This window comes from Dromaius novaehollandiae, chromosome 2, assembly GCF_036370855.1.
Source record: "Dromaius novaehollandiae isolate bDroNov1 chromosome 2, bDroNov1.hap1, whole genome shotgun sequence".
Taxonomy (NCBI): Eukaryota; Metazoa; Chordata; class Aves; order Casuariiformes; family Dromaiidae; genus Dromaius; species Dromaius novaehollandiae.
The window spans coordinates 1,268,859-1,294,489 of NC_088099.1; the positions used below are offsets into that span (position 1 = coordinate 1,268,859).

Below are 25,631 nucleotides of genomic sequence, written 5' to 3' on the forward strand. Positions count from 1 at the left end.
CTTAAACAATGTTCTTCCTTTCTAAAGGAAACGTCTGTGTTTTAATGCAGCTAAGTCAGCCTTAAAGCTTGGAGTTGCACTAGAGCTTAAAAATGATTCCATAAACTTTGCAAACATTTTGTTAGTTCTTGTGAAATAATTATAAAACTCCATCAGGTATGACGTTTGATGTGCCAGGGTTAAGGTATTGGAATTAACAGGGCTGACAAACTGACCGTGTGTGATTTGAGCCGTAGTAGCTGGTCGAGCGCCCTTTGCCTCTCCAGTCCCTTGGGTTAAAGACATCATTTGGGAGGTCAGGCCCCACCAAAGACTTGATGCACAACATCTTCAGTCTGAATGTAGGAAAACTGCACATATTGAGGTCATCTTGAGTTGTAGCAGTCAGTTTTTGGCTCTAGCTTAGGCTGAAGGGGGATGAAGAAGAGATGTGGTAAAGCGTATATGTTTACCTTCTGTTTTAGCCTGCTTTTCTTACCTGCTGAGAACCTCTCATCTTCTGCTATGTAACATGTGAATCCTGATCTTTCCTTTAGATCTGGTCATGTTAATTCAAACTTGTTACCTAGACTATCACTGTAGCCTGTTTTTGCAAATACTGCATTACTCAGTGTTTCCAGTAATATATTAAGAGCAGTCTCTTCGAGTTACAAGCATCCTTCTGTCTTTTTTATTTGGTACGTAAATACTTTTAATTTTTTTCCCCAGTGTTGCTTACCCTTCAGAATTGGCTGGGCGCTTTGTGCGGGAGGAGGAGAACAATTCTCTGATAGGTAGAGTGGAGAATCGTTCAAAATTTCTGTTGTGTCCAGATCATGTCCCAGGATAAGTGTGGAAATATAAATACCCAAACTGGAATTTCTGTAAGATGTTGGGAATTTGCTTTGTACCTTTTGGGGGAAGAGATGAAAGGTTTTTAAGCACGTGTTCAGAAACAGCACTTCCACTTGAGAACTCGTAAAATAAATCCTTGTGCTTAATTCTTGTGCTCTGTAGTATAATCTACCATTGATCACTCCTAAACAAGCAGGAAACACAATCCCAGAATTTAAATAAATATCTTGTTTCTTCAGACTTTTAATTAAAAAAAAAATCCTCTGCTTGTGTTGGAAGCACAGTCTCAACTTGCTTATCTTATTTCTTTTAATTTGGTAATAGCTTTTGAGGCTTCTATCTCTTGTTAAGGAGAAATTTTCTGTTAATTTATTTGTGTAGATTTGAATGTATGGACTTTACAAGCTATGCAATAGCTTTTTCTTAGTGTAAAATTTTACTTAACAGACAAAAGAGTGAGAGCCGTAGAATTTCTTTTTATATGACTTTGATACCTTGAACTTCCTGTTTATTTAACACAGAAGGTAATAGGAATTCCTCAGACTTTTTTTTTTCTTAAGAAGAGCTTCTTAGGGACTACGATGAGACTTCATTAAAATGCAGTTAGATTGCAAGTTCTGGGACAGCTTGAGTGCAAGTCACTTAAAGTTAGACTTGCAAAATGCCACTGAAACGTTTATACCTGTGACTCATCTGTGGTCAACTGAAAATTTACCTTCTTTTAATGTGGTTACCCCTAGTTTTTATAGGATAATTAGGTGGACTCCAAATTAAAAATTCACAGCGGAAGTCTAAGACTAACTTGTGAGAATAGTATTGGGAAATTGCAAATAAAATTAGTCATGTTTATTCTTTTCCCATACTGTATGATTAGAAAATTAAGTTCTAAAGTTTATTTTTTCTTTTGTGATGAATACCAGTAGGGCAGAAGAAATAGAAACGTGCATGAATGAGGCTTTTTGATGTAGGAGAGGATCCTAATGACTGTGGTTCTGGACACCTCTTTTTCCTCCTTTCCTCCTTATTCTGCTTGTGCGAGCAGCAGTAGTGATGAATTGCAGGATGGCAGCCTGGCTTCAGAGGGCGAGGTGGAGCTGCTGCTCCGCAGTCCTCCTGGCTGGCTGGATGACGGCGTTTCCGTATGCTGGATGCATTGTAGTCAGGTGACAGGGTTTGCATCGTAGCACAACTGAGCGTTGCAAGAGAGAAGTGATGCTAAGGATCGTTATTGAAGTACAAGACAATGTGTATTATACCATGCAATCCTAGAAATTACAGCTAATTTGTGTTGATTTCTAATGCAGATTATATTATGGCTCATCACAGGGCAAGCACTGCTTCCAAGCTGTCGCTTGTGTTAGTAGGACTGGTAGGTAGAGCTACAACACATTCGGAAACAATTCTTTCAGATGGGATTGCCTGTTTGTATAACGTGGCAGTTGATTTGTTCAGGTTTGGGAGCTGACACCCCATTATGACAAGCCTCTCCTCCTTATTCCCCATCCAAGCTGTCTATCGTGGAAGCTGTTATGGTTTGTAATTGTTCAGGTACAAAACACATACACTAATCACTGGTTTGCAGTGTAGTGCAGGGCAAGAGGAAGCATGAGACTGGGGTGAAAAATAGTCTCGTGCTGTTCTGCTGCAAACTTTTAAGGGCTTCTCCTACCTTGTTGTATATAATTAGTTTGGTTTGGTTTTGCTTATGGGACATGCATATTAGGTATTTCTCACTTTCTCATTTGCATTGCTGCCTTTTTCTGTTCCCCATAAAACTTAATTGTTTTCCTAGTTTGTGCAGTTAAGAGGTAACTGGGCAAATTTGGGGCTCTAAGTACCTCTTTTTTCTACAGCTACATTTCCTCATGTATGTACGCAGTTAGATGGGGTTTGGCTGATAAGCATGGAACTGAAAGTAAGTGGATGACACTGTAGAAGGATCTAGTTTTAGATGTAAATCAGCCACTTTTCATTCGGTGAAGAATTTGGGGACAGGCGTTGTTGTTTTTTGTTTTAAAGCCTCATCACCAGCCAACACCTAGGTTGGACGTGTGGTGATGTTGATTTCTGACAGCCAGTCCTACAAGCTCAGCGTGGAGTTGCAATATCCAGCTAGTCTTTCTGGCTCACATAATAAAAATACAGATTTTTACATTTGTAGTTTTAGTAGAGCTTTTGCTGTTCAAATCAGAAAAACAGTTTTATCACACTTGTGTAGGACCAACAAGGATAATAAATAGATGAGCCTTCCTATGCTGATACGAATGCATGACTAAATACAGAGGGAGAAGATCTTTTAAGAAGGTACTGTTCTTACAGTTGATTTTGGTAGAAAGGTACACTATGAGGCAATAAAACTTTGTCTGCACATTGAAATACAATCTTATAACCATAGTTCCATGGTGAACAGAAAGAGAAATGGAAGTAATGTTTGGCACTGTCTCAGTTTAACTGCTGTCTTTTTACAGAAAGTAAAGCACTGTGTTACCAGATAAATTAAGCTGCTGATGGTAAAGTTCTTTGTCAGAGAAAGAATACATGTTATTAATGGCTACTGCCTCTACTATAAGAATTTCTGTACTTAACTAGTATCCATTTCTGTGTTGAGAATGAAATATGCAGAAGACTATATACCCTTAAAGAGATACAGTTTAGCAAAGACTAAAAATGTGATGAGAACAAAGCTGATAAGCGCTGGCTGCTGCTGTTGGTGCTGGGGAGGCATCAGGCAGCACAGCCGTGATACAGTATTGCAATTTACCTCTCTTGCTCTGAGATGGCAACGACTGTTTTTCATTTGATTGCAGTTTGCACGCTGGCTCCTCCGGCAGCAATTCTCTGATCATCTTGAACGCTGAAGAGATACTTGGCAAACAAAAGCAGCTTCATAACCTTCTTCCTGCATCATCTATATCAGACAATACCTGCGTTGCTGCTAGAATTCGCCCTATTTGCAAATATAAGAAACGCAAGCTTGTCCGAGCTACCTCTGTGTCTCACTTGAGCAGGAAGGTAAGTGAAGGATTTGTCTTGTAGTTATGAAGCTATGCGGTGTTTTTACTTAGAATGCATGCTTTTATTTTTAGCAAAAAATGTCATAACACAGGACTCTGTCCTTAATCCAAAGTTTTCTGAGCTCTTCTCTAAAAGTTCGTATTCTGAGATAATAGGCGAAGAATGGCATGAGTTGTTCTCTGTTTAACTGTGGTTCAGAAACTGATTCTGAACTTCAGTTCTTAAAAATCAGGCTGCTTTTCTGAGTCATAATGACTAGAGCATACCTCAAATTTTAGCCTGGGCAGCAACCTTCTGCCATTTACTTTTTAGAGTTGACTACACTGGAACTGTTGAGGGAGAGAAAGAAAAAAACAAAACAAAAAAACAAACAAAAAATCAACACCAGTTGAGACTTGATGTTGGTATGTGACTGAGCCTAAGTGGGTTGTGATGATTTGACTTGTCACTTAAAGGCTGAGCTACCAGGTCTGATCAAATAAGCACCTGTCAGACACCTAGCTGTGAAATAGTGAGCTACTGAAGCAGATGTCTAAAAGATGTTTGATTAATTATGACAAACGAAGAACGTGTGTGGTCAGATACATCAGTTGACAAACAACAGTTCATTATGCTGCTCGTACCTTATTTGCTTATTTGTTGCCTTTTAAACCTCAAATGCTTACTTATAAGCAACAGAAATTAGCAGGCTGCAAATTTAAGATGATGGTTAAAAGTTAAGTGTTATTTTCCCCAGTCTTTGATCACTTGATTTGCCAGAACACAAGGCCAATATGGTCTAATTCAATCTATTTATTTAGGCTATAGGTAAAAGGACTATTAAGGCTCCCTCTTCTGGTTTGATTGATGTTACAGAACCTGATATATTGTTGGGGAGGGGATGGGGGACATGACATGTATTTTAGCAACTGTGAGGAAAAAGAATAGTTGACCTAAGACAGGGCTGTTTTGGTTGTAGCTTAATGTTACCTCATCCTTAGGCTAAAGCTGGGCACTGTACAGAACAAGACAACAGCCCCTGTGTAAGGAGCTTATGCTCCAAAAATAAGACAACAGCCTGTTTACAGACACGAGAGAAAGATGGAAAATGAGACAATAGGGGTCAGAGTGATGGATGCTGTTCTTGGTAAAAATGTTAGGCCGGCAATGCACTGAGGTTTTTGTAAGCATCACAGCTATGAAGAGTCTTTAAAGAAGATGAAAGAACAGCATAGGAAAAGGCACGGAGATGTTTGAAATTTTAAAAAGACAGTGTTATGGCTTCACTGGAGTTGCAAAGGAAATATTTTGGCTTGGAAATACTAATAAGACACAAAATGTGTCCCTTTCATACAATTATTTTGGTGGGGATAAGAGATGCAAGAATATCTACTGGATAAAGTAGCAAATCATACATGGTCAAAACGAGAGAGCGCCTGTTGTAGTGCTCTTACACATTGTTCTAATATTGACCCTAGGTCTTGGTTTTATTTTTCACCCTGCAGATCTGCTGCTTTTTTTTGTCAGTGCTGCTGGGATCTGTACATTTGTGAGTGATTACTTTCTAACTTGGAAAAGATTGATTATGCCAGAGATGTATTTTCAATTTCTTCAAAACTTGCCTGGCTTTGGTTTTAGCGAATGAAGACTAGTGTATTTGTAGAAAGCAAACTGGAAATATTGGATCTCAACTTCAATTTCATTTATTCAATCTGAGGTGAATAGTATTTCCCTCTTTAAATGTGTCCTCTCCTTTCTTCTGCTAGCCGCTGAAACCTCTTACCATGAAATGCAGCTGTGAATGGCCCCACTCCTGCATCCTGTGTAGCTGTAAAACCTCTCTCCAGACAGTAGACCCCGATACCATGTCGTTAGGAGAGCGTATAGCGCTACTGGATTCTGGCTTCCATCCCATACTCTCTTTATCTCACGGTGAGTAGATTACGTGTTTATAATGTGAGGCAGGATCCGTTACTGTGCTGTTGCCCACTTTGCTCTTCTCTTTCACAAACAAGCAGGTTTAAAGTACGCTAACCAATTCTAAGCAAGCTTCTAGAGGATAGTAGAAAACGTTCACTGAAGTTCTGCAGTGAAACCAGGCCACTTCATCCTCGTGCAAGGATGCAGTCTGTGGAGATCACTGAGCCCAGCAAAGCATGTTGTCTTGGCTCGTGTCTGAGGCAGTTGCCATCCGTAGTTTATTGTAGGCTAGATCATTTCCTTAGAATCAGCTCTTTGTGCCTTCTCCAAGGAATATTCTAATTCTGCAAACTTGTAGCACAGCTATTGTAAGTTCATTTTAGGTCTCTGCCCTGGAGAGCTACTTGGAAGACTTCAAATCTAATGCTGCTTTTGACAGGCCATACAGTGGTTATTTTGTAGACCTCTGGCACCAGTTCTGAGCGTGAAATCATTGTTTGAGTTTTGACAGTCGCTCTGTCACTCTTCATTTAAAAACTCGTGGCCTTCTCCATGTGCTCTGTGGTTATTTTATGAAGTATGCTCCCTAGCCCTCTAGAATCTTACAGGTTTAGTTTCTGTTTAAATAACTGAAGGATGATAGTGGCTGTAGCACCTCTAGCGCCTTTAACCATGGAAGAACAAAAATGTGTGTTAAGGAGTTTTTGAGTAAGCTAAGGACCCAAGAAGAATACGCTTTATTTTCAGTATGCGTCTATGAAAGCATCTTTTTTTTTTAAAAAAAAAAAAAGTGTTTATTAAATGAGGGGGGGAAAAAAAGAAACTCAAAGAACAAGCAAGCAAAAGATCACCTTTTAGTTCTGCGAAAGCTTTTCAAATAGGAATGTAAGCCAGTGCCAAGTAATGTAGCTGGACAGGATTCAAGTCATTGTAGTGTTAGAGTGAGGAAGCTCCGTGGCAGGTTCTGGCTGTCAGTTTGCAGCAGAGCAGAGGGCCAGGACAGAGGCTACTGTTCTGGGGACGTGCTCACCCTGCCTGCACTGTGTCACATCATTCAGGTGGAGAGAGAGCCTCCAACAGACCTGCTTTTATTTTTATTTTTTTGTAAATAATTACCCAGGTCATTCCATTGTTTTACCTAAGTACTGGCAGGTGTTAATTGCTATTGATGTGTGTGCAGCACTGTTTTTTGTCTGTGAAAAGAGGAAATTTGTGCTTACCGGAATAACTTGTTCTTTTTACCTTCAGGCAATCCTCTCCACTTACACTTTGAAACCTTACTGAGAGAGGATAGACTGCTGAGCTGTAAACTCACGGCTCTGAAGATGTCCCACTTTGGAAAGCAACAAGATCCACCTGGCAGCCTGTTTCCAAAGCTGCACTCTTCGCTTCTGTCTGTCTCTAGTAAGTTAAGACTGAGTTTGAGATGAAGTATAATGAAATACAGGTTTTTAACCAGTACTTTAGGGCAACATGTCAAGATGTAATGGGTCCCTTTCTTCCAGTGGAAGATGATCCCAAACTCTGTCCTATAATAATGCTCAAGTGACTGAGTCCCACATCTTGCAAGCTATAGAAATTCTGGCCACCTTAAAAGGACACACAAACACTTGCTTCAGTGAGATTATTTAAAACAAAAAACCCTCACCATTCTCAGTGTTTCTTTCACAGGAACAAGCTAACTAAAAAGAAGCTTTTATGATGCTTTGTTTTAAAATAGAGTAGGTCAGTATTTGTCTGGAAAATTCTGACATCTTTTTTCTGTTGTGATAGCAATTGAGTGCTGTTAACAGTTGTATGCTGCTTTTACTGATTTGTAAGGTCTCATTTTTCTTCAGCCCTTTAGACTTGATGTTATTAAAATGATCTACAAAAGTTTAAGATGAGTAACAGAAGACTCAAACCACTTTCAAGCTAGGAACAGGGAAACAGATAAAAATATCCTAATTCTTTAATGAACTAGAGTTAGCGTTCTTCCATTTGGCTCTCTTTAAAAGGCATGTTTTTATGCCAAATACTTCTTTTAAAAAAGTAACATAATGTGCAGACTGCCAGCTGGACATATTCTTGATGTTCTTGATATGGGGGACACGACTGCTGAGTCTGAAATACCTGCTGTGTTCTGCAGTTGCTGATACAAGCTATCATGAACAAACCAAAACAAAAATCAAAACCCAACCTGCTGAAAGTAAATCATCAGCAGCAGGTTGTGTGCTTGCCAGTCGAGTCTTGAGCTACAACTTGATTTAACAAGGTTTAATCAGGCTAAACCCTTGTTTAAAGCTGAGGTTTCCCTTGAATGGAGGTGGATATCTTCCAAGAGAAGCATTCTGGAGACATCCTGATTACTGAGAGGATGATGTAATGAGTGAGTATAGAACAGGCAGGCGGTTAGTGCTGAACAAATATAAGGAACCCGCTAGAGGATGCCTAAATAACACACCAATATAAACTGTATCGACTGTTCCTCCTGCCTTCAGTTCCTATTACTTTTCCTGTGGGCTGTAGAATCTTGTTCTCAATAATATTCTAGTTTAGGTTGCTCTTTTCAGAGATTAACCGTGGCTCCTCTCCAGTGGTGCTGAAGTTTTTTTTTTTCCAGCAAGTGATTGCTTTGCCAACAGTCTGCCTCCTGTATGCTTGCAACTGATAATTCAGTTTGGATCAGAGTTGGGAGAGCACATAGTTTTCTTTGTTATTTTAATTAAACAAGATGGCATACTACTTTGTGTACTAGGGCTAAGTAATTTCGATCTCCTATTGAATTTCGTCCTAAAGGATTGTTTGCATTTCAGTATGGATTAAAAGATGAGTTTTTGATTTCGAAATAGTCTCGTGGGGTGAAACTGCAGCAGCTGTTTGACTTTTAACTAATCTACCTTTCTATACCTCCTTCCTTTTCAAATATTTAGCCAGGAAACTGCAGAAAAGCTATTATTATGGACACTGTATGTTGTGTGAGTATGGGCACCTATTACAAAGAGCATGTTCTAAGGAGTGATGCAGTAATGCAGGGATAACTCTTATATACTTAGAGCCACAGAAGAGCTAGATCTTTAGGAAAGATTTGAATACTGAAGCATGGAGTAGTTTGGCACAGTAGCTTTGGAAGATTGCTCCATGGTGGTATCCAGCATGGAAGAACCCAGTCACAAATGGGAGAGAGTATAAGAAATTAACTGATGCGAGGGAAGAAGTATGTCAAACTGATACAGGACTTTGAAGAGAAGAGTACATTTGTCTTAAAATCAATGTGACTTGTAACTAGAGTGGTTGTTAGAAGTGGGACCAGCTTGCTTGACCATTTCTACAGTGAAGGAAGGATTTTGGTTGTTTTGTTGTTTTGGGGGTTGTTTTAAGTGGTTGTATTTTGGACTGAGAAGTCTTGGTTTTGGTTAAAACTTTTACTTCACCTTCCACCTCAGTTTGGAAACACACAGCAAAAGTGACACTCTTGAGCTAATACGTTCAGTGCTGTATAGCACCGACTCTTCATTTGAGGCTTCTGTGTTTTGCATTACATTTGTTCTGTGCGGTGTTCCCTGGGAGGGTTTTGATGAACTGAAGAGGTAGCAACTTCACCAACCGGTCTTAAAATAGCCTGACTTCACCTTGGTTTTCTGTTCACATTTTATTAACAGGTTCATTGTTTAAAGGGGAAAGGCAGCTTGAAGGAGCCTACAGTCACAGCTTTCCTGTTTCCAGTCCTCAGGCACATAAATATAGTCCTTTGCACCACTCGCCATCCTGGTACCCAGAGACTCCAACCCCTTCTTCCAGCCAAATCCCTTTCGCTGGCAGCTCAGCAATGGTGAGTCGAAACAAAAGCTGCGGCACGTGAGCCTGAAAAGGGGGAGTAGCCTTAGAGGCGCTGGCAAACACTTCTCTTATCCAGCATTGCCGCCGGGCTGCAGACCCACGGGGAGTTCAGCTTGCCAGTGGATCCCTGGGATATGCATTTTGGGATGTTGGTATTAAATAAACAGGAACTACTACTTGCTTCATTTTTCCTGAGGCAGCACCTGGCTGGCTAGGTGCCTGCAGCACTGCTTCCCCAACCAGATTGGTTGGTTGCGAATTTAGTACTATGTGTTTTTTGTTTTGTTTTTTAAATGAATAGCTATACGCACGTAATGTTACAGCTTTATTTTGGCTAAAAATAGAAGAGAACTTAATTGCTGTGGATTTCTCCAGATGAAGCAGGAGCATCAGTCAAGAGATCTTTAATGTCTGCTTGTTTTTCTAGAAGTAGGAGAAGCTTAAAAAATACATCCTGCAGTAACCATTTTTATATGTAGGAAAGCATTGAATAATTCCTGGTTCTCCAAGTACATTGTCAAAGGAGATCTTGACGGACAGAGGTTCAGATTTGTTACATTTAACACTATTCCCTTCCTCTTTTTGCTAATAGGTCAATGTCAGGTCCAAGCAACAGAAGCAGACCTTTCCCAGCATAGAGGCTTTCTCATGTAACTTTTTTCAGGTTTGACCAACTCCAGGCTTGCTTTAAGCTTTAGATTATATAATACCACATCAGCGATAAATCACACCTAACCTCTTGGCCACTAACAACTTCAGTCTGGGGTTAGCCTTTTTGCCTGGAACCAAAAGGATGTTTGTTCAGGAGAGGAACAAACAAGCAGTAGCATCTTGGAGACTTCTGGTTTATAAGTAGAGGAGAAACTTCCATTCTGAAACACAGGTCTAATCCCCAGCTACTGCAGGCAACCACAGTATAGGGCCCTTTTCATAATCTGATCAAAATGCATCTCAAAACTGTTTAGGGTTCCTTTTATCCCAGTGCTCCCAGGAGGTTGTTCCAGAGCCTGACTCCTCAGTTTGGAAATCTTCTGACTCCTAGCCTAAATGATATGATGTTTCCATTTGTGGTCTCAGCAACACTCCTCTCCACATTAGGACAGTGGTGGTGGTCTATGTTTTTACCTTCCTATTGAAAGTTTTTTTCCTTCCTTTTCAGCCCTTGTTTTGTAAGGCCAAATAAGCTCCTTTATTCTACTAAAATAACAGGATTTTATTCCTTGAATCATCCCTATAGCCATTCTCTTCCTGTTTGTATATATTCAAGTCATCCATATAGCAAAAGTAAATCAATGTTATGAGTGAAATCCAACCCACAAAGGTAGATAAATATTATCCTGCTTTTAATATAGGAATAAACTGTACCGTAGAGGTTGTATGATGCGACCAAAATATCCCTGAAAGCCAGTGTAAGTGGTATGAAAAAAATCTACTGCACAAATAGCTGTTGTGGAGAAGTTGCTTTCTGTGATATATTCAAATATGCTTTTGTACTAACATCAGTATTCTGCCTTAAGGGGTTTCTCATCATTCTGTGTTTCAGCAGTCCTCAAAAAGAAGAAAAGTGGAATGTTCCTACGACATCAATAACATTGTGATCCCAACGTCAATGGCAGCAGCCACTCGGGTGGAGAAGCTTCAGTACAAAGAGATTGACACACCAAGGTATTTACCAATTGAGCTTTAATGATTTTCTCGTGTGGATGACAGGAGGAAATTGCGTTAGTTATGCATAATGAAAGCTTGTTCCTCTTGTGCTGAAATTTGAAATGACACGAAGAAATTATTCCTAATGGATTAAAAAAAAAAAGAAAAGAAAAAAAGAAAAAAAAAGTCTATCTTAAAGTAATTAGTTTTTCCTAGATTTAAATGTTGGTCAAACAGGTGTTTTCCTTTAAGTGACCTCTAGCTCTTGATTCATTCTTATATATTTATCAGGTTAGCCTGGAAAATGAAATGCTTGTCTGTGTGCACTGGGAGTCAAACAGAACTTCAGCTTTCCCTATGTAGTTGAAGAAGTTAACTTTTTCTCACCTTGGTGTTACCAAGAGTGTTGTTCCCCATTCTGAAGACTGAAATAGCTGTGTATTGCTGGAGGTCAAGGGCGAAGAATACTGAAGCGTATGTTGAGGGATGCAGTTCTCTGCCATTTCTTGGCTGTCCTGGCTGCTCGTGTAGCAGCTGGTATTCTGGTGCTGCCAGCACGCAGTGAGACTGGTTCTTTGCAATGCAAATAGGCTGGAGTATTTTTGTGGGAGAAGACAGACCATTGTGGCTGATGTGTTTAATTTCAGTTATTCATGAGCTTAGTCGTTTCTGCAGACACCAATGAGACTGTGTTGATCGGTTTTCCTGATGTCACGCTGTAGGGTGCCACAAATCTGAAAAAAAAATTCTCCTTTTTTAAAAGATCTATATATGGTGAAGTACTGTGGCATCTACTAGGAAATTTTGTTAGTAAAGCAGACATTCAGTGGTTTCAGAATCGCTTTGGCTGTTTAAACCCGCTCCTTGGTTTGGGACACAGTGCAGGTCCAACGGAAAGCAAAGCAGAGGACAGAGGCCCTGGGCACTAGCCAGGCCAAATGCCAGCAAAGCAGAGACTGTTGTGCTGATGTGGAGTGTTGTCTCTTGCAGCTGGAGGATAGTGCAGCTCAAGGACCTGGAGCCTTTCAGTCAAGTGGATTTTGAGGTAAGAATACTGTTTTGTCAATTTGTCTCAAAAACACGTAGCCACTCTGAGAATGTGCAAATGGCATTTTTAACAGCGTTATAGTCAGTCTTTACTATTTCTTAAAGCCCGGTGGCCCAGTAAGCAAAGTCAGCACATGAAATGCTGTTCAGCTCTGCCTGATGCAGTTGCAGCTTAAATTGGTGAAAGGTGTCAGAGTTGAGGGTTACAGTGGGGTGTCAGCTGTTACAAAAGTCATCTGTGTGTCACCATTGCTAGCTGCAGGCAGAACAAACCTTTTAATTGTGCATGATTTAATGGCCTTGGCATCTATTTGTATGATGCATGGAGGTGCCTGCATCTTGCATCTGTCTCGGAGAATTCAGGCTGACAAGGTCCCAATTCAGTATATATAAATATAAAATATAAAAACGAGGCAGTGATTCCAAATGTGCATGCTGGTTCCCAAATAGTTTGAATGTGTTAGATATTGCCTACCTGAATCTTTAGAACAGCAGTCTTGCCTTGCAGGCAAGATTTCATGCTCTGAGTATTCAAACAAAACATCTTTTCCTAGTTGGAGGATACTTCAGATGAGATGTACTTGAGTCATCACTCCAAATACGAAGAACTTGAACGAGCCCACTGGGATTCCTGGGCACCAGCTGTTTCCCATAAGCGAGGAAGCAGGTACTGGTCTCACTGGCAGACACAGAAGGCTCCTTTATTTGTTCTTCTTTTCAAGCTGTGCAGATATCTGGATTCCAGAGGTGGTTCTTAAATGCCTGTCACTTTCTTCATATCATTAGTCTGTTACACAACAGAAACAAAACATTGATTAAAAAAGGTCTAATCAGCGGGATGGTAACATAGCATGTCGTAGTCATGTTAAATAGCTTCATACTAACCTCAGTCTCTTGTCTCTTGGGTTAAGAGCTTTGTGTTAACTGTAACTTCCTATTTCTTTTTCCAAAAGTTTTTCCTCTGGCTTACTTAATATCTTTGACAGAATCTGTTCTGTCTACCCCTGTATGGAGGTTGCTTGCAGTTCACTTGCTATATCTCCTTACCTTTTTGCCTATTGTTTGGACGAAGAACAATCAGTTCTGCAGTGGTTCAGAGGTATACACGTGCTATATGGATAGATAAAAGTAGAATTCCTCTCTGCCTTTCTGTCAGTGGGGGCAGTAGTCTGTCTGTGTCTCTGCTTACATTATGCCTTGAGAATTTCATATTTTTAAGATCCCTGCCTCCCTATCAAAGCTGAAATTGTGAAATTTTCACAAGTTGTTGGGCAGTAGAGAGGGGAGACAAAATGACAGACCATATCATTGGTAATTCTCACTTTTGAGAAAGGTAAAATATTATAGTCGCACAGAGGAAGAAAGTTGGAGTACCTCCAGGTAACTTCAGCTCTAGTGGTTGTCTCTGGTAGCTGGTGCGTTGTTTTGCTTTGTCTTGCTTTTTACAAGATTTCAATCTTTCTTAAGGCTTAATTGTTCTCTTCATGTTCAGCATCAGTGAAATGGACAATTATTGTCCAAGAAGGTAGTGAGATGCTCTTTGCAGAGATGATAGAAGAAGAGGCCTAATTCAGCTAAAGCATTAACTGGGCAATATGATGATCTTATTGTACAGAGGCGATAAAGTGATTTTATTCAAGCTGTTTTTCAGCTTACATTTTTCACTGTACAGTGATCTTATTTTTATTTCGGTTTCATGTTATAACTAACTGCTCCAAATATTACTTTGCTTTAGGTCCTCCAATAAAGTAGATGGCCGATGGACGGGGCAGCCTCAGCCAGCCTCTCCGGTTACTGGACTTAATTGCCTTAATGATCTGTATCTGCACTCTTCTACTGGCTTGCACAGCCCTGAGACTTGCAACAATTTGCAGCCTCCCTGCACAAACAGTAGGACCAGAATGGTGCTGTCCTGCAGTGAAGACGCCAGATCTTGCCTAGAAACGTTAGACGAAGCCATATGGGTGAGGTTCTCTGGGAAGGTTTTGTCTGTCTATTCTGGATTTTGCAGTGAACTTAGTGAGTTAATGGCATAAAAAAATGACAGCGATCATAACAGTATGATATTGTGGCTCTGGTATGCAGAGGCAATGCTAGGAAAAGCTGAAATTTGAAAACAAGTCTGAAATGGAGTCATGTACAGGCAGGTGACTATTCACCAGGTTGTGTTAATATAGAAATGTCAGCTGGCTTCAGCTTCTGTGTTCTTTTCTAAAAACAATTACATTTATACTGGCATATAAAATAAGCTTTCTGAAAGCTACATGATGAACTTCATACTGTTCAAAGGATAGTTCAGCTTATATCTCTGCAGAGACCTGGGTTGGTTAAAGGATTCAGAGTGGAATAAAGACCTTTATGTCATAGTTTAAATCATTCTCCAACAATATTGACCAGGAGTTTGAGTTTCCCCCTGGTGAGGGGGACTGGGTCACCTACATGACAATGAATCTTTCCAGACAGTTGTCCACATCATAGGCTACTACTTTTTTTGGTGGGAGTTAACTTTGTTATAGATTAAATTCTGAAGCTACCAGAGGAATTGAACTCCCCTCTTGTCCTTATGGATGGTCTTATGAAATCTTACAAGTATGGTCTTACTCATAAGACCACACAGATGGTTGTAATGAAGTGTGCAAGATCTGTCCTTCATATGGACTTCAGTATCAGGGCACAAGATTTGCTCTGGAAGCCTGTTCAGTTAATGAGACTATGAAAAATAGGGACTATAAGCAGAAATGGCAAAGCAGTAGCCTTGATATAGGAGACAGGAAGATGACTATTGTAGTACTCTTTAAAAGCCTAGAATCAAATAGCCAATGTCAGCACCACTAAAACTTTTCCTTTTTCTCTCCTTTTCACTCCATAGAACGTACAGCCTTGGGAGCCTCGCACGTTTCCGCTTTCAGACGCTGCGTACCAAGCTCTGCTGCAGCAGCCAAATGAAGATAGCTGTCAACAGGCTGACTTTCAGCCATGGGTGTCTAGCCATCAGCAGGGCATCAGGCCAACATCCATAGACACTGCCATATCCAACTTCAGGGAGATGCAATTTTCAAGTACGCACCTGCAAACAGATGGCACTAAAAACATGGAGGAATTCATGGTCCAGCAGTACAACCGGGGAAAGCTTGTCAACAAAGACAAACCTGACCTGTGGGGTGTATGAAGTGTTGGATACTCATGCTTCAGTATCGAAAGGCTGCTGCTGAAGTGGTGCACTGGAGCAGCAGCAGTGTGTGTCCCTGCTGGGCATGAGACCTAGTTTGGGCAGGTGATGTTCCCAGATCCAGGAGGGGTTTAGGTGCCAGACAGCTGTGGTGCTGGTCCTCTGAGAGGGTGCTGCTGTTCAGGAAGACCAGTCTCTGATCAGCTCTGGAAAGCAAGGCTCAACTGCCTTGTCACAAGAAGGTTAGGTGCTGCTACAGACACAGCAACACTGGGCACTACACAGAGAGGAAAAGAGAGTCAGGTAAGAGAAATTCCAGTGGCAGAAAGGAAACAGAATTGTTTGATCTTGACCTTTGTAAAGGTGCCTACCAGTTGGCCTTCAGGTGCTTAGTGGCTAGAGGCAGACGTGAACAGGTTTCAGGAGGTGCTCACCCGCTTTCAGATCAATGTACAAATGCCACAAGGTCTGAGGAAGCCTGGCTGTGAATTAGGTATGAAGCAAAGGCCTGATGAGGAAGAAGGAAGGAGGAAGCCTTTCACTAGTGCTGTTTGCTATTTACTCTTAAATACATGAAAATCAGGTTCCCCTTGCCTTGCACAATTAAAGTTTTGTATCAGCTTTCTTAAACTGCAGGTCCATTTCATAACAGTTGTCTTACAGTATCCTTGCTGTAACAAAATTGATAGAATGAATGGAAATTTCTCTGACTTTTTGTAACTTCTTCAGAATTGCCTTCTCTCTCGGGAGTGAAGCCATTGTCTCAGGGATTTTAGCAACAAGCCAAGGAAAAGCAATACAGCTGGGAGAAAATGTGCGTTCTGTAAAAGGGACCTAACGTTGCCCTCTGCTTCAAGGCGAGCAAGGCAGTAAGCCATTTTCAGGGAATGCGCTTGAAACCTGGCAGGTCTGAGAGGTGTCCTACCAGAATGTGTCAAATGTAATACTGCTGTTGAAAAGGACTTGGAACTGTATTAAGTTAACCAGGAACAGTGGTGTGTTCCAGCCTGACTAAATCTTCTCACTTGAAATAATTATCTTAAGCAAAGAATGTTTGTCTTACATTCTAGAGCTAATAAATAAAATAAAAGTTCTTATTTACCAGTTTGTTATGGAATATACTTGCTTTGCTGCCTTTAAAAATGATTTGTGAGATTTAGATTTCTGGATGTTTGATTGTTCTCATCATTCTCTTTTTATCTCCAGAAGTGTCCTTCCTTGCAAGTATTTATTTCTGGGTTGGAGTATTTAGGGGCTGTGAGAATACTACAAAACTGCAGTGAAGGCAGCGTACTGGGACTGTGATTCTGATGAGTGTTTTGGGTGCTCCCAGAAGAAATACTAAATAAAGTGGCAGTCAAATGCAGAGCTGCTGCCTGGTCACTGCAGGTAAATCGCAGGATTCAGCAGTGCCCTGGGTCAGAGTCAGGTCCGAATCTGTCAGACATATGGAGAGATCTGGTCCCCCGCTGTAATGGTGCAGTGGTGCACTACCCACAGCCTACAAACGGGTAACTGCAACCTGGCAGGCACAAGTGATTACCTATTTTGTACTGCAACATGTACGCATGCAGCAAAATTATAAAGACTTCAAAAAGAAAATAAAAAGCCTAAAACTAAGTGGCACTGCCACACCTGGGTGCAGGTTCCTGTTACTGCTTGAGTGGACCAAGGACTTTGCTACTTCTTTACATTGGTTTGAAAATGTGAAAATTGCAGAAACGCTCACCTTCATCTTTTTTACTTTTCTAGAGTTAAATATAGGAGTGAAGCATATAAGTGTACTAAATTTTCTTTAATATAAAGTCTGTCATATGGTGTAATTTATATAGAGGGGTTTTTTGCCTATCACTTTTTGAATTTTTGCATTGTTTTGAATGGTTGGATTCACAGATAAAACAGATTAGCAGAGACTCAATCAAAGCTAGAGTTCTTTAAAAACAGGAAGTGTGGGAAAATTGCTTCATAATGACTCAAAAGTACATTGGACTAGATGTGATTATGAAACAATAAATAAAGCTTTTAAATGTACCCAGCAGTGAACATTTGCTACAGATTTGTGTTCGTTATTGTTGATCCATCTGACTCTGTGAAGCTGCTGCAGTTTGTGTAACTTCTTGTAGAGGAAGATCTTCAGTTGGTCTGCAGTATCTGAGGATGCAACTAAACAGCAGCAATGAAAACAGTTGGTTCTTGCCAAACTTCCACCCCCTGGGTATCAAAATAAGGGACACTTGGCAAGTAAGCAGACAGCCTATCTGGCCCTGTTCAAAGAGGGGGATTTCTGCAGGAGATCAAGTGCAAACAGTGAAGGTTTCCATTTCTTGAAATACTCAGTTTAACACACTACTGATCCACTCCCGACTACGTGCCCAAGAGTTGTGGCATTTGGCTAGTTGGCCCTTGTTGCTTTTAGCCATTGAAACCTGAAGGCTGGGCCACAGAGCAGAAGAAAAGTTTAATAAAGATTTTTAACTGGTTTAAAGATTTAAAGATGAGCTAATGCTCGTGATGTGCGATTATACAAAACCATTTTTGTTGAGTCCTGAGTCGCTAAGTGGGGAGGTGCTCTTACTACTGCAGGGTACAATCAGCTGAAGTCTTAAATAATTGGGTTCTCACCATTCTCCATGGAGGAGGGTCCTGAAGCATGGGCAGTGATCCTTGATGCCTGTTATTTGTTAAATGCCTACAAATCCAGGTTATTAAAAGCTGTATGTGCTGAAAAATGGGAATAGGGTGTAGGTTTGAAATGGTGAGCCACCAAAGTAATGGATCCCTGCAGTTAAAAGGTAGAGGTCATTAGCCTCTGCCAGCTCTGGCACTCCTCAGGCCCTTCCAAACTGATAGAACTTGCCAGAATAGCAAAAACTACATCCCTAAAAAGGGGATTGTTTTCTCCTGTTTCAGTGACTCTCCAGCACCAGTGCATGAGAATAAATAAAAGGCCCTGTTGGCAGAAATGATGTTGGGAGCAGCAGTCGCAAGTTGGGTTGGCTGAACTTGCTGTCCATAAAGTGCCTACTGAGAGCAGCAAAGTCTGTTCAGCATTGATAAATCAAAAAGCCTAATTTTTACACTACCTGTGATTGTGGGGGGGGAAAAAAAAACAACAGGATCTCCACATGTGAAAAACTAACTGCAAAAAATAGACCGAAGGCTGGAACTTGATTCTGGAATGAAACAGAAGGCAGCAAGAGCTGGGTATTAATTATGCATTACCAGCTATCTGAATCTCACTTTTGTGTAATCGTGGGTTTCCGTTAGTATGCTACTCTTTGAGAAAGTGCTCACCATGCAGTATGATTAATTACACCTCTTAAATGAACACTTCCTTCCTAAACTGATAAATTAAATTAGTCTGGCTTTGCATGGACGCAGTTAGGAGACAGATTTGGCAGCTCACATTAGTCACATTCGTATGAAAAATGCTGAATAACTTTGAAGTTCTACCAGGTTCCTGAGTACAGCTGGAGAGGGTGAATTGTCTGAAGTAGTCTTGGTTCTATCTAGAAGCACCAGTTTTATAAAATCTACTTTTAATGACATGTAATGGTCATAAACCTCAAACCTACATAACTGAACTGACTCTTTTGCCTAAGCCAGCTGACTTAATGTGTAAAAAGCTTTGGGCAGTTAGTTTAAACCAAAGTACTTCATGCTTAATGGAAAGCCAAGTTCTGGGGTTTGATCCCAGCTTAAATTCACCCCATGGTTAAAACTCAAATGTCTCCATGCAGTTGTGTTCTGAGCGAGCCCTGACATCTACCTGTTACTGGTGGTTTGTCCAAAACAATTGGCCTTTACTTCAATCCCTTTTTTATTAGGGCAACTCTAGCTATTAAGCTTATTCTCCCTGAGGCTATATTTGAATGTCAGAATATGACCCCTAAAGCCAGGAATCCAGTTCACACATGTCTGACTCATGTTGGCTTGGTGGAGGTGCTGATTACACAGTGAAGAGAGAGCAGGGTTCAGAGTATCATCACTTTCTCATGTTTTCAAGTGTTTGCTGTCTTTAAATGCCTGATTAGAGCCAAGTATTGCCCCCCAGTCCAGGGCACTTAATATGGATGACTTGCACTGAGTTCTTGATGTATCTGAGACTAGACCTGAGTATGTTACATGACTGCCAGAACTAAACTTTATTTAAAAATATTTTTGTAAAACAGGTAATGACTGTGTTAAAGATACCTTATAGATCAAAACAGGATTTAGATCATCCACCTGTTCATTCCCTGAGCACTAGAAGTCTCCCTCTGCATACCAGGTACAAGAGATGTTTCCCGATGTTGCTGAAGTGGTGCATCCAGGTACCCCAGCAGCTAAGGGGAAGATAGTCCCTCCTTCGTCAAGCTATGAACCGCTGGTGAGACATCCTGGGAGCTTGGGGAATCTGGGGATAGGCAACTTCAGAGACCTGTATGGATCCCGCTCCTCTAAGAGTTGCCTGATCCTCAGGATCATTTTGTTTCCATCTCTCAAGGTCCTCCAGGTCTTTGAGGCTTGGCAACACCTCTGCTTACTTTGGCTTTTTCCTCCTATAGCTGTTAGATTCCTTTCTGTACCCTCCCAAAGAGACTTTCTTTGGTTTCCCTCATCTTCTCCTGTTCTGCTAGGGAAGCTCAGATCCCACAGTGGCAGCTATTCCTGTCTCATTTGGGAGGGAAGGGTTCATTCATAAATTAGTCTGTGCTAACGCGCCAGCTCTTGCTCAGGCCAACTGCAAGCTGCTCAGCCTATTCTCGAACCTGTTCCCCACACTGAAGTGCAGAAGCTGAGCTGCTCCATAGCAAATCCAAGTGGCCTTCATGTCCTCTTCGTTCACAGCAGACTGAGGAGAACAAAACAATACACAAGTATTAAGTGACTTAACCTCCCCCCGCATCACTCTTGCGCATGGTAAAAGGGCATGCAAAGACATCATAAAACGTTATTCTTTGTGTTTCCCAACATAAGCCAACAGGGCTTTATTACTATCACCCTGTGGACTCATCTCAAAACTACACATCCCCTTTTTTGTACCAAACTTTGCTTGCCTTAAGGGTGCCATCTTGACATTACTTCTAGTCCTTTTTCTGTCTGTAGGCCAACAGACAGCAGTTCATACGGGAGTTTGTGCCAAAGGGTGCACAGAGAGGAGACAAGGGCAGCGTACATGTGTTCAGCATCGGTGGTGATGTGCCACAGGGCGCGATCCCCAGCGCTGACTGCAGCAACTACCCCGGCACATCAGTGGCCTCTGCTCCGACAGCTCCCGAAGGAGGACGCAGCGCGGCAGGGAGCGCCTGGGGCAGAGGCGAGGCCTGCGGGAGCCGTGCGCTGGCGGAGGAGCTGCGTCACCAAGTTAAAGAGCTGCGGAGGGAGGTCAGCCGGCTGTGCAGCACTAAGGACAACAAAACAGCAGCTGACAGCTTTTCCCTGTGACCCTGCAGCTACAGGTGGAGTCTGCAAAATCTGCCTGACACCTCTTTCAGCATTTCTCCTTTCAAGTCCCACCTTCCTTTGGAACTCCCCATCACGAGGACAAACGTCGCATCTTTGCAGTTGCCCTGGTTGTGTTTTGAGTTAGAACCGCTTCCACCTATTGGGTAAATCTGCCAACTATTACTAGCCAATACTTGTTTCTTCATGCAGTTTGGGGCAGGGATCCAATCAAGTCAGTGTACAACCACCTCCATACTCCAAAAATCATCTTGTGGCCCTATTATCTTTCACCGCTTTTGTAATGGCTTGTTGGCTGTACAAGGCAGGTGGTTTTTAATTTAACATCTCTGCATCTTTTCTCATCTTAGGCTGTCACCTTACAAGACCGTCAAGGATTTGTTGATTTCTAAATATCCTTGATTATAAATTAGTACTACTGCCTCCGTACAGGCAAGTTCAGGCAATACCCACTTCTCCACTTTTTTCTTGTGCCAGTACCAAATCCGAGTCATCTTTCAACACGCTCCTCCCTTTAATCTTCCTCTTAGTATGGAAGTTGGGTCCTGTGCGTGCAATGAAAGTGAGTTCAAGATCTCTCAAGACTGGAAGCAGGCCTAGAGTCTCTGCTGTTGCTTCTTTGCTGAGCAAAGCCAGCGTCAACTTAAGGCTACCTTAAGGTTACATACAAAACTCTTACTAGTCTTCTGTGACCAGATGCTTCATTGAGGTGTGCACTGTTCACAATGCCCCTGAGGAGAATCCCACCACATATTCCACGGCTGTAGAGCCATGCAGAGGCTCATACTGCTTTTTCACATGCTGTACATTTCTGTTCTACTGGGGTTTAAATCCTCCATGGTATAGGAGGAAGCGCAGGGCCACAACCCCACAACAGTAAGGACTGACCAACTGTAGCTCTCTCTCAAGAGAAGAGAACTCTCTGCACCTCTGCCTGCTCTGCTCCCCCTTCCCAGGGGATATTTTCTTCATGACATCATACAGCAGGGCAGCTTCTTCTGCTCAGCCTTTAATACATTTCCAAGAGAATCCTGTTAGGCTCAAAACTGACCATAAGGTAGTTATATGTAGGCAACCAATTTACTCCCTAGTCACTTATCTCCACTGAACCTCTCGAAGTTTCCATGCAAACCCTGAGCTTCAGCTCACAAGTCATCCACTCCTATTGCGAGCGTTCCCTTTGTGTCCTCTGGTGTTTGCATGCTTAAACATATCCTAAAACAAGCTTATCAAATCCTTGTCAACCATCAGCTAGTCTTAAGTGCACTCTTTTCTTACTTGTTTGTAGGATTGAACCTTTCCCCTTGCCACAGGCCAAACATGATGCCACTGCTGGCATAATGGTCAGCATGCTCAGGATCCAGGAATGACTCAGGTGACCGAGTGGGAAGGACACACTCCTGGAGCACATCTACTCGCTCGGCTGTCCAGGAAATCACATCATTCGCGTTGTCTGTCAAACATGACTGCAGGTGGTCAGCAGGTCCAAAACTTACAAGGTTCAGGAACACAAGGAAAATAACTGAATAACCCTTGTTTCTTTAGGAAATGAGGCTAAAAGCTAGATCTACCTCCCCAGTGACAGTCAGCCAAATAACATATATCACAGGGGTAAGTTACTCTACACCCTCAAAAGACGATGCAGGTTAACACAAGTGGGGTCACATTAAATTTGGAAGAAAGAAAAAAGGCAGATGATTTGAAATGTCTGGATGCAGGGCCTGAATAGCATTCCCCAAGTTCTTGAAATCTCACAGTTCTTACATGGCACATCAAATTTCCCTCAGTTTCCACCAGATAAAATCTTCGATTCCATATTTTTCCACTTTCAAGGCGCAGATTGATCCTATTCCAATCTAAGAGAATTAATCTTAACAGCAGAAACCTGTGATTACAGGGCAGGCAGACCAAGATCTCCTTCTTTAATGTAAATGATTCTGAACAGTCATAAAAATGAGAATCTGAATTCATTTTGTTTCTTCTCGGAGCTTTTACAAAATATCAGTGTACCTAAAGCTCACTGATGTACTCCCTCCTCCTTTTCCCCTCTTTTTTTCCTGCTCACCTTCTCTCATCATCAGTTCCTTACCCTTCATCAGCAAGATTCGAGGAACTCAATAGCAATTATGACTTCAGGAATTTCTGCTCTCAAAAAGCTTTTCTACTCTTGGGCAGCAACTCATCCTCCTGGAGCTGCATGAATACGGTTTTCTCTAGGCCATGCTATGAAGCCGTCCAACAGCAAACTGCAATTCAAGTGACTCAGATTGCAAAACCACATACTAGATCTCCCTATAACCCATCTAAGGAACTGCTCTGGATTGTAATATTTTCATTGTTTCCCTTTGTACATGTCATTCTTTCCCCTTCCAGCAGGTCAAGGGACTTTGGGAACTGCTGCCCTTTCTAACTCAGGTGCAGCAATTAGAATTAAGAGCTATCTGTAAGCTTACTGCTTGACAGCTTATCATCACATACATATCTTGTTATTTTCAGCAGCACAATCACTGTGTAATGGGGAGGTCAGTCTTCAAGCCTTTTTGAAGGCTGAGGCCCTGTTTTCCTGCCTTCCATTTCCTTTTTTTCCCCAAAAAACATTACTAATTTTAATGCTGTTTTTTCTCTTCTACACAAAGCTTTAGCCACTGCAGGAACAACGCACACAACCACACTGCCCAAGAATGATTTCACTGTCACTAACACTCCACCACATCCTGTGGTAGCAATTAGAGCACAAACAGCCTGGGCTGGTGTCTGAAGGCTGAGGCTCATTTCATCTCCGCTCAGGAATGCAAGAACTGTCCTTATAGCAATGGGTCAACTGTCTTCAGAAATACAGAAGGGAAGAAAATAACAAATGTGGTCACACCTCTGCAGCTGTGCCTCAGGACGAGCTGTCCTTCAGGTATCCCGTACGAGGTCAGGGGCTTCGCTGGGAGCTGCTCTTACCATGGAGTAGCAAAGATAAGAGGGTAAATGGCTCCCCACCATCCTTCTTTGCACAGCAGGAGAATACAAATACCAAGAGCCACGCAGAGGATGTATTTCCAGTATCAGCAGAAATCTACTGCGCTAAAGGTGGTATCAGGAATTTCAACTGCCACCAGCTATTGGAAGATGAGCGTTGCAAGACACTTAACAGAACAAATGTAATTTTACACTCTGCGTATCCAACTCCTCTCTGCCAGGATAAGGTGCACCGAGTTAAACAGGAGCTCACATCCCACCTGCAGCCTCCACAGCCCAGACCCAGCGGGAGCAACCTACTACAGGAGCTCAGCCTGGTGCGGTGCGGAGGCAGCAGGGGCTGAACCACCGATAAACAAGTATACCACCCCCGCGAGGCCTCGGCCCGGGGCTCCCCGGCCTCACGGCCGAGCTGTGAGGGAGCGGCGGGGCCGCGGCCAGGCTGAGGTGACGCCACGCTAACGGCCGGCACGAGCCCCCCTGAGGTAACTCCGCGCCAACGGCCGGCGCGAGCTCCCCTCTCACGCGAGGCCGCGCCGCGCGCATGCGCGCAAGGGGACGCGGCTGCGCGCACGCGCCGAGACCCGCCGGAGAGGGGCGGGGGCAGCGCGGGAGACAGAGCGGCGGGATCCCCCCACCTAAAACCCCTCCGCCGCGCGCGCATGCGCGAGAGGCCGCCCAACGCGCACTAGGGCGGGCGGCGGGCCTGCGCGCATGCGCCGAGGCGGCGGCGGCGGTGGCGGCCCGCCGTGGGGGAGGGGCGGCAGGGCGCAGGCGCTGACCGCGGCGGCGCGCGGACGCCCGGCGGCCGCCGCGGGGGGAGGGGGGAGCGGACCGGCGCGCGCGCGGCGGCGGCGGCGGCGGCGGGCGGGCGGGCGGCGGTATTCCCGAGCATGCCCGAAGGGGCGGGGCGTGCGGGGCTCGACGCATGCGCGGAGTGAGGCGAGTGGGAGGCGCAGGGCCGCGGTGGCGGCGCTCGGCGAGGGTAACAATGGCAGCGGCGGTGGCGGCGGGCGGCGGCGCGGGGCCCGGAGCCGCGGCGGCGGCGGTGGGCGCCGGCGCGGGGCTGGCGGCGCTCTCGGTGGCGCGGCGGAAGGACGGCGGCCCCACGGGCAAGTTCTGGGAGAGCCCGGAGACGGTGTCGCAGCTCGACTCGGTCCGCGTCTGGCTCGGGAAGCACTACAAGAAGGTGCGGCCCACCCCGGCGGCGGCGGGGGGGGGGGGGGGGCGACAAAGGCGCGAGGCGGCGGCGGTTTAACGGTCCCGCGCGGCCCCCTCAGGGCGGCGGCGGGGGGGGGGAAGGGGGGGAGCGGGGCCCGGCCCTGCCGCGTGGGCCCTGGCGGCTCGAGGCAGCGCTGCCCGCGGGCGCGGTCGGGTCACCGGTCTGCGGAGACTCCCGGCCGCTTCAGGCTGGGTTAAAAAACCCGCAAACCGGTCCATCGCCCCCTGGTCCGTCCCCGCGTGCCGAGCGGAGCCGCAGCCGTAACTTTCTTGTGCGGACAAGTCGCCGAGCGGCTCGCCAGCACGTTATATAGGTTTCGCTTAAGCCACACCCCTTAAGCGTTAGTGGGTTTAAAAAAAGGGAAAAACTGCTCGTGCTGTTTGTGACTGCGTTTTGCCCCAATCTCATGCACGTGGGAAAACCGAGGGCTTGGTGGCTCGGTTATGGCTGGCTCGCGCCCACCCCGGAGCGCCGTTGCGTTCCCTGCGCTCCCCTTCCTCTTCCACGCAGTTACCGTGTGTTGTGTTCTGCTTCTTGTCTTTTTTTTAGGTGTTTTCCCTCTGTGAT

The 25,631-nt window shown here is 43.6% G+C and overlaps 2 protein-coding genes and 1 long non-coding RNA gene across 5 annotated transcripts in view; 2 read left to right on the plus strand and 1 right to left on the minus strand.

Moving 5' to 3' along the window:
- Nucleotides 1-17,473, plus strand: part of LOC112992125 (KAT8 regulatory NSL complex subunit 1-like) — a 41,310-nt gene extending 23,837 nt beyond the window's left edge. The window contains exons 5-13 of one of the 2 annotated variants that reach the window (XM_064505614.1): nt 3,642-3,846; nt 5,595-5,760; nt 6,997-7,152; nt 9,390-9,559; nt 11,111-11,232; nt 12,205-12,259; nt 12,816-12,928; nt 13,997-14,225; nt 15,131-17,473. In XM_064505614.1, coding sequence (XP_064361684.1) covers nt 3,642-3,846; nt 5,595-5,760; nt 6,997-7,152; nt 9,390-9,559; nt 11,111-11,232; nt 12,205-12,259; nt 12,816-12,928; nt 13,997-14,225; nt 15,131-15,430 — 1,516 coding nt within the window. In that variant the 3' untranslated portion in view covers nt 15,431-17,473. The remainder of the gene's footprint in view (nt 1-3,641; nt 3,847-5,594; nt 5,761-6,996; nt 7,153-9,389; nt 9,560-11,110; nt 11,233-12,204; nt 12,260-12,815; nt 12,929-13,996; nt 14,226-15,130) is intronic. The other variant, XM_064505615.1, reaches the window with a different exon arrangement.
- A 2,078-nt stretch (nt 17,474-19,551) lies between these two features.
- On the minus strand, nt 19,552-24,393 carry LOC135327407 (uncharacterized). The gene is made up of 2 exons (XR_010387509.1): nt 23,745-24,393; nt 19,552-20,264 (listed from the first exon to the last, which is right to left on the minus strand). It is a non-coding gene; the product is annotated as an uncharacterized LOC135327407 (long non-coding RNA).
- Nucleotides 24,394-24,741: 348 nt separating this feature from the next.
- Nucleotides 24,742-25,631, plus strand: part of SMARCC1 (SWI/SNF related, matrix associated, actin dependent regulator of chromatin subfamily c member 1) — a 99,321-nt gene continuing 98,431 nt past the window's right edge. For both annotated transcript variants that reach the window (XM_064505619.1, XM_064505621.1), the window contains exon 1: nt 24,742-25,031. In XM_064505619.1, the coding sequence (XP_064361689.1) occupies nt 24,771-25,031 (261 nt within the window). In that variant the 5' untranslated portion in view covers nt 24,742-24,770. The remainder of the gene's footprint in view (nt 25,032-25,631) is intronic.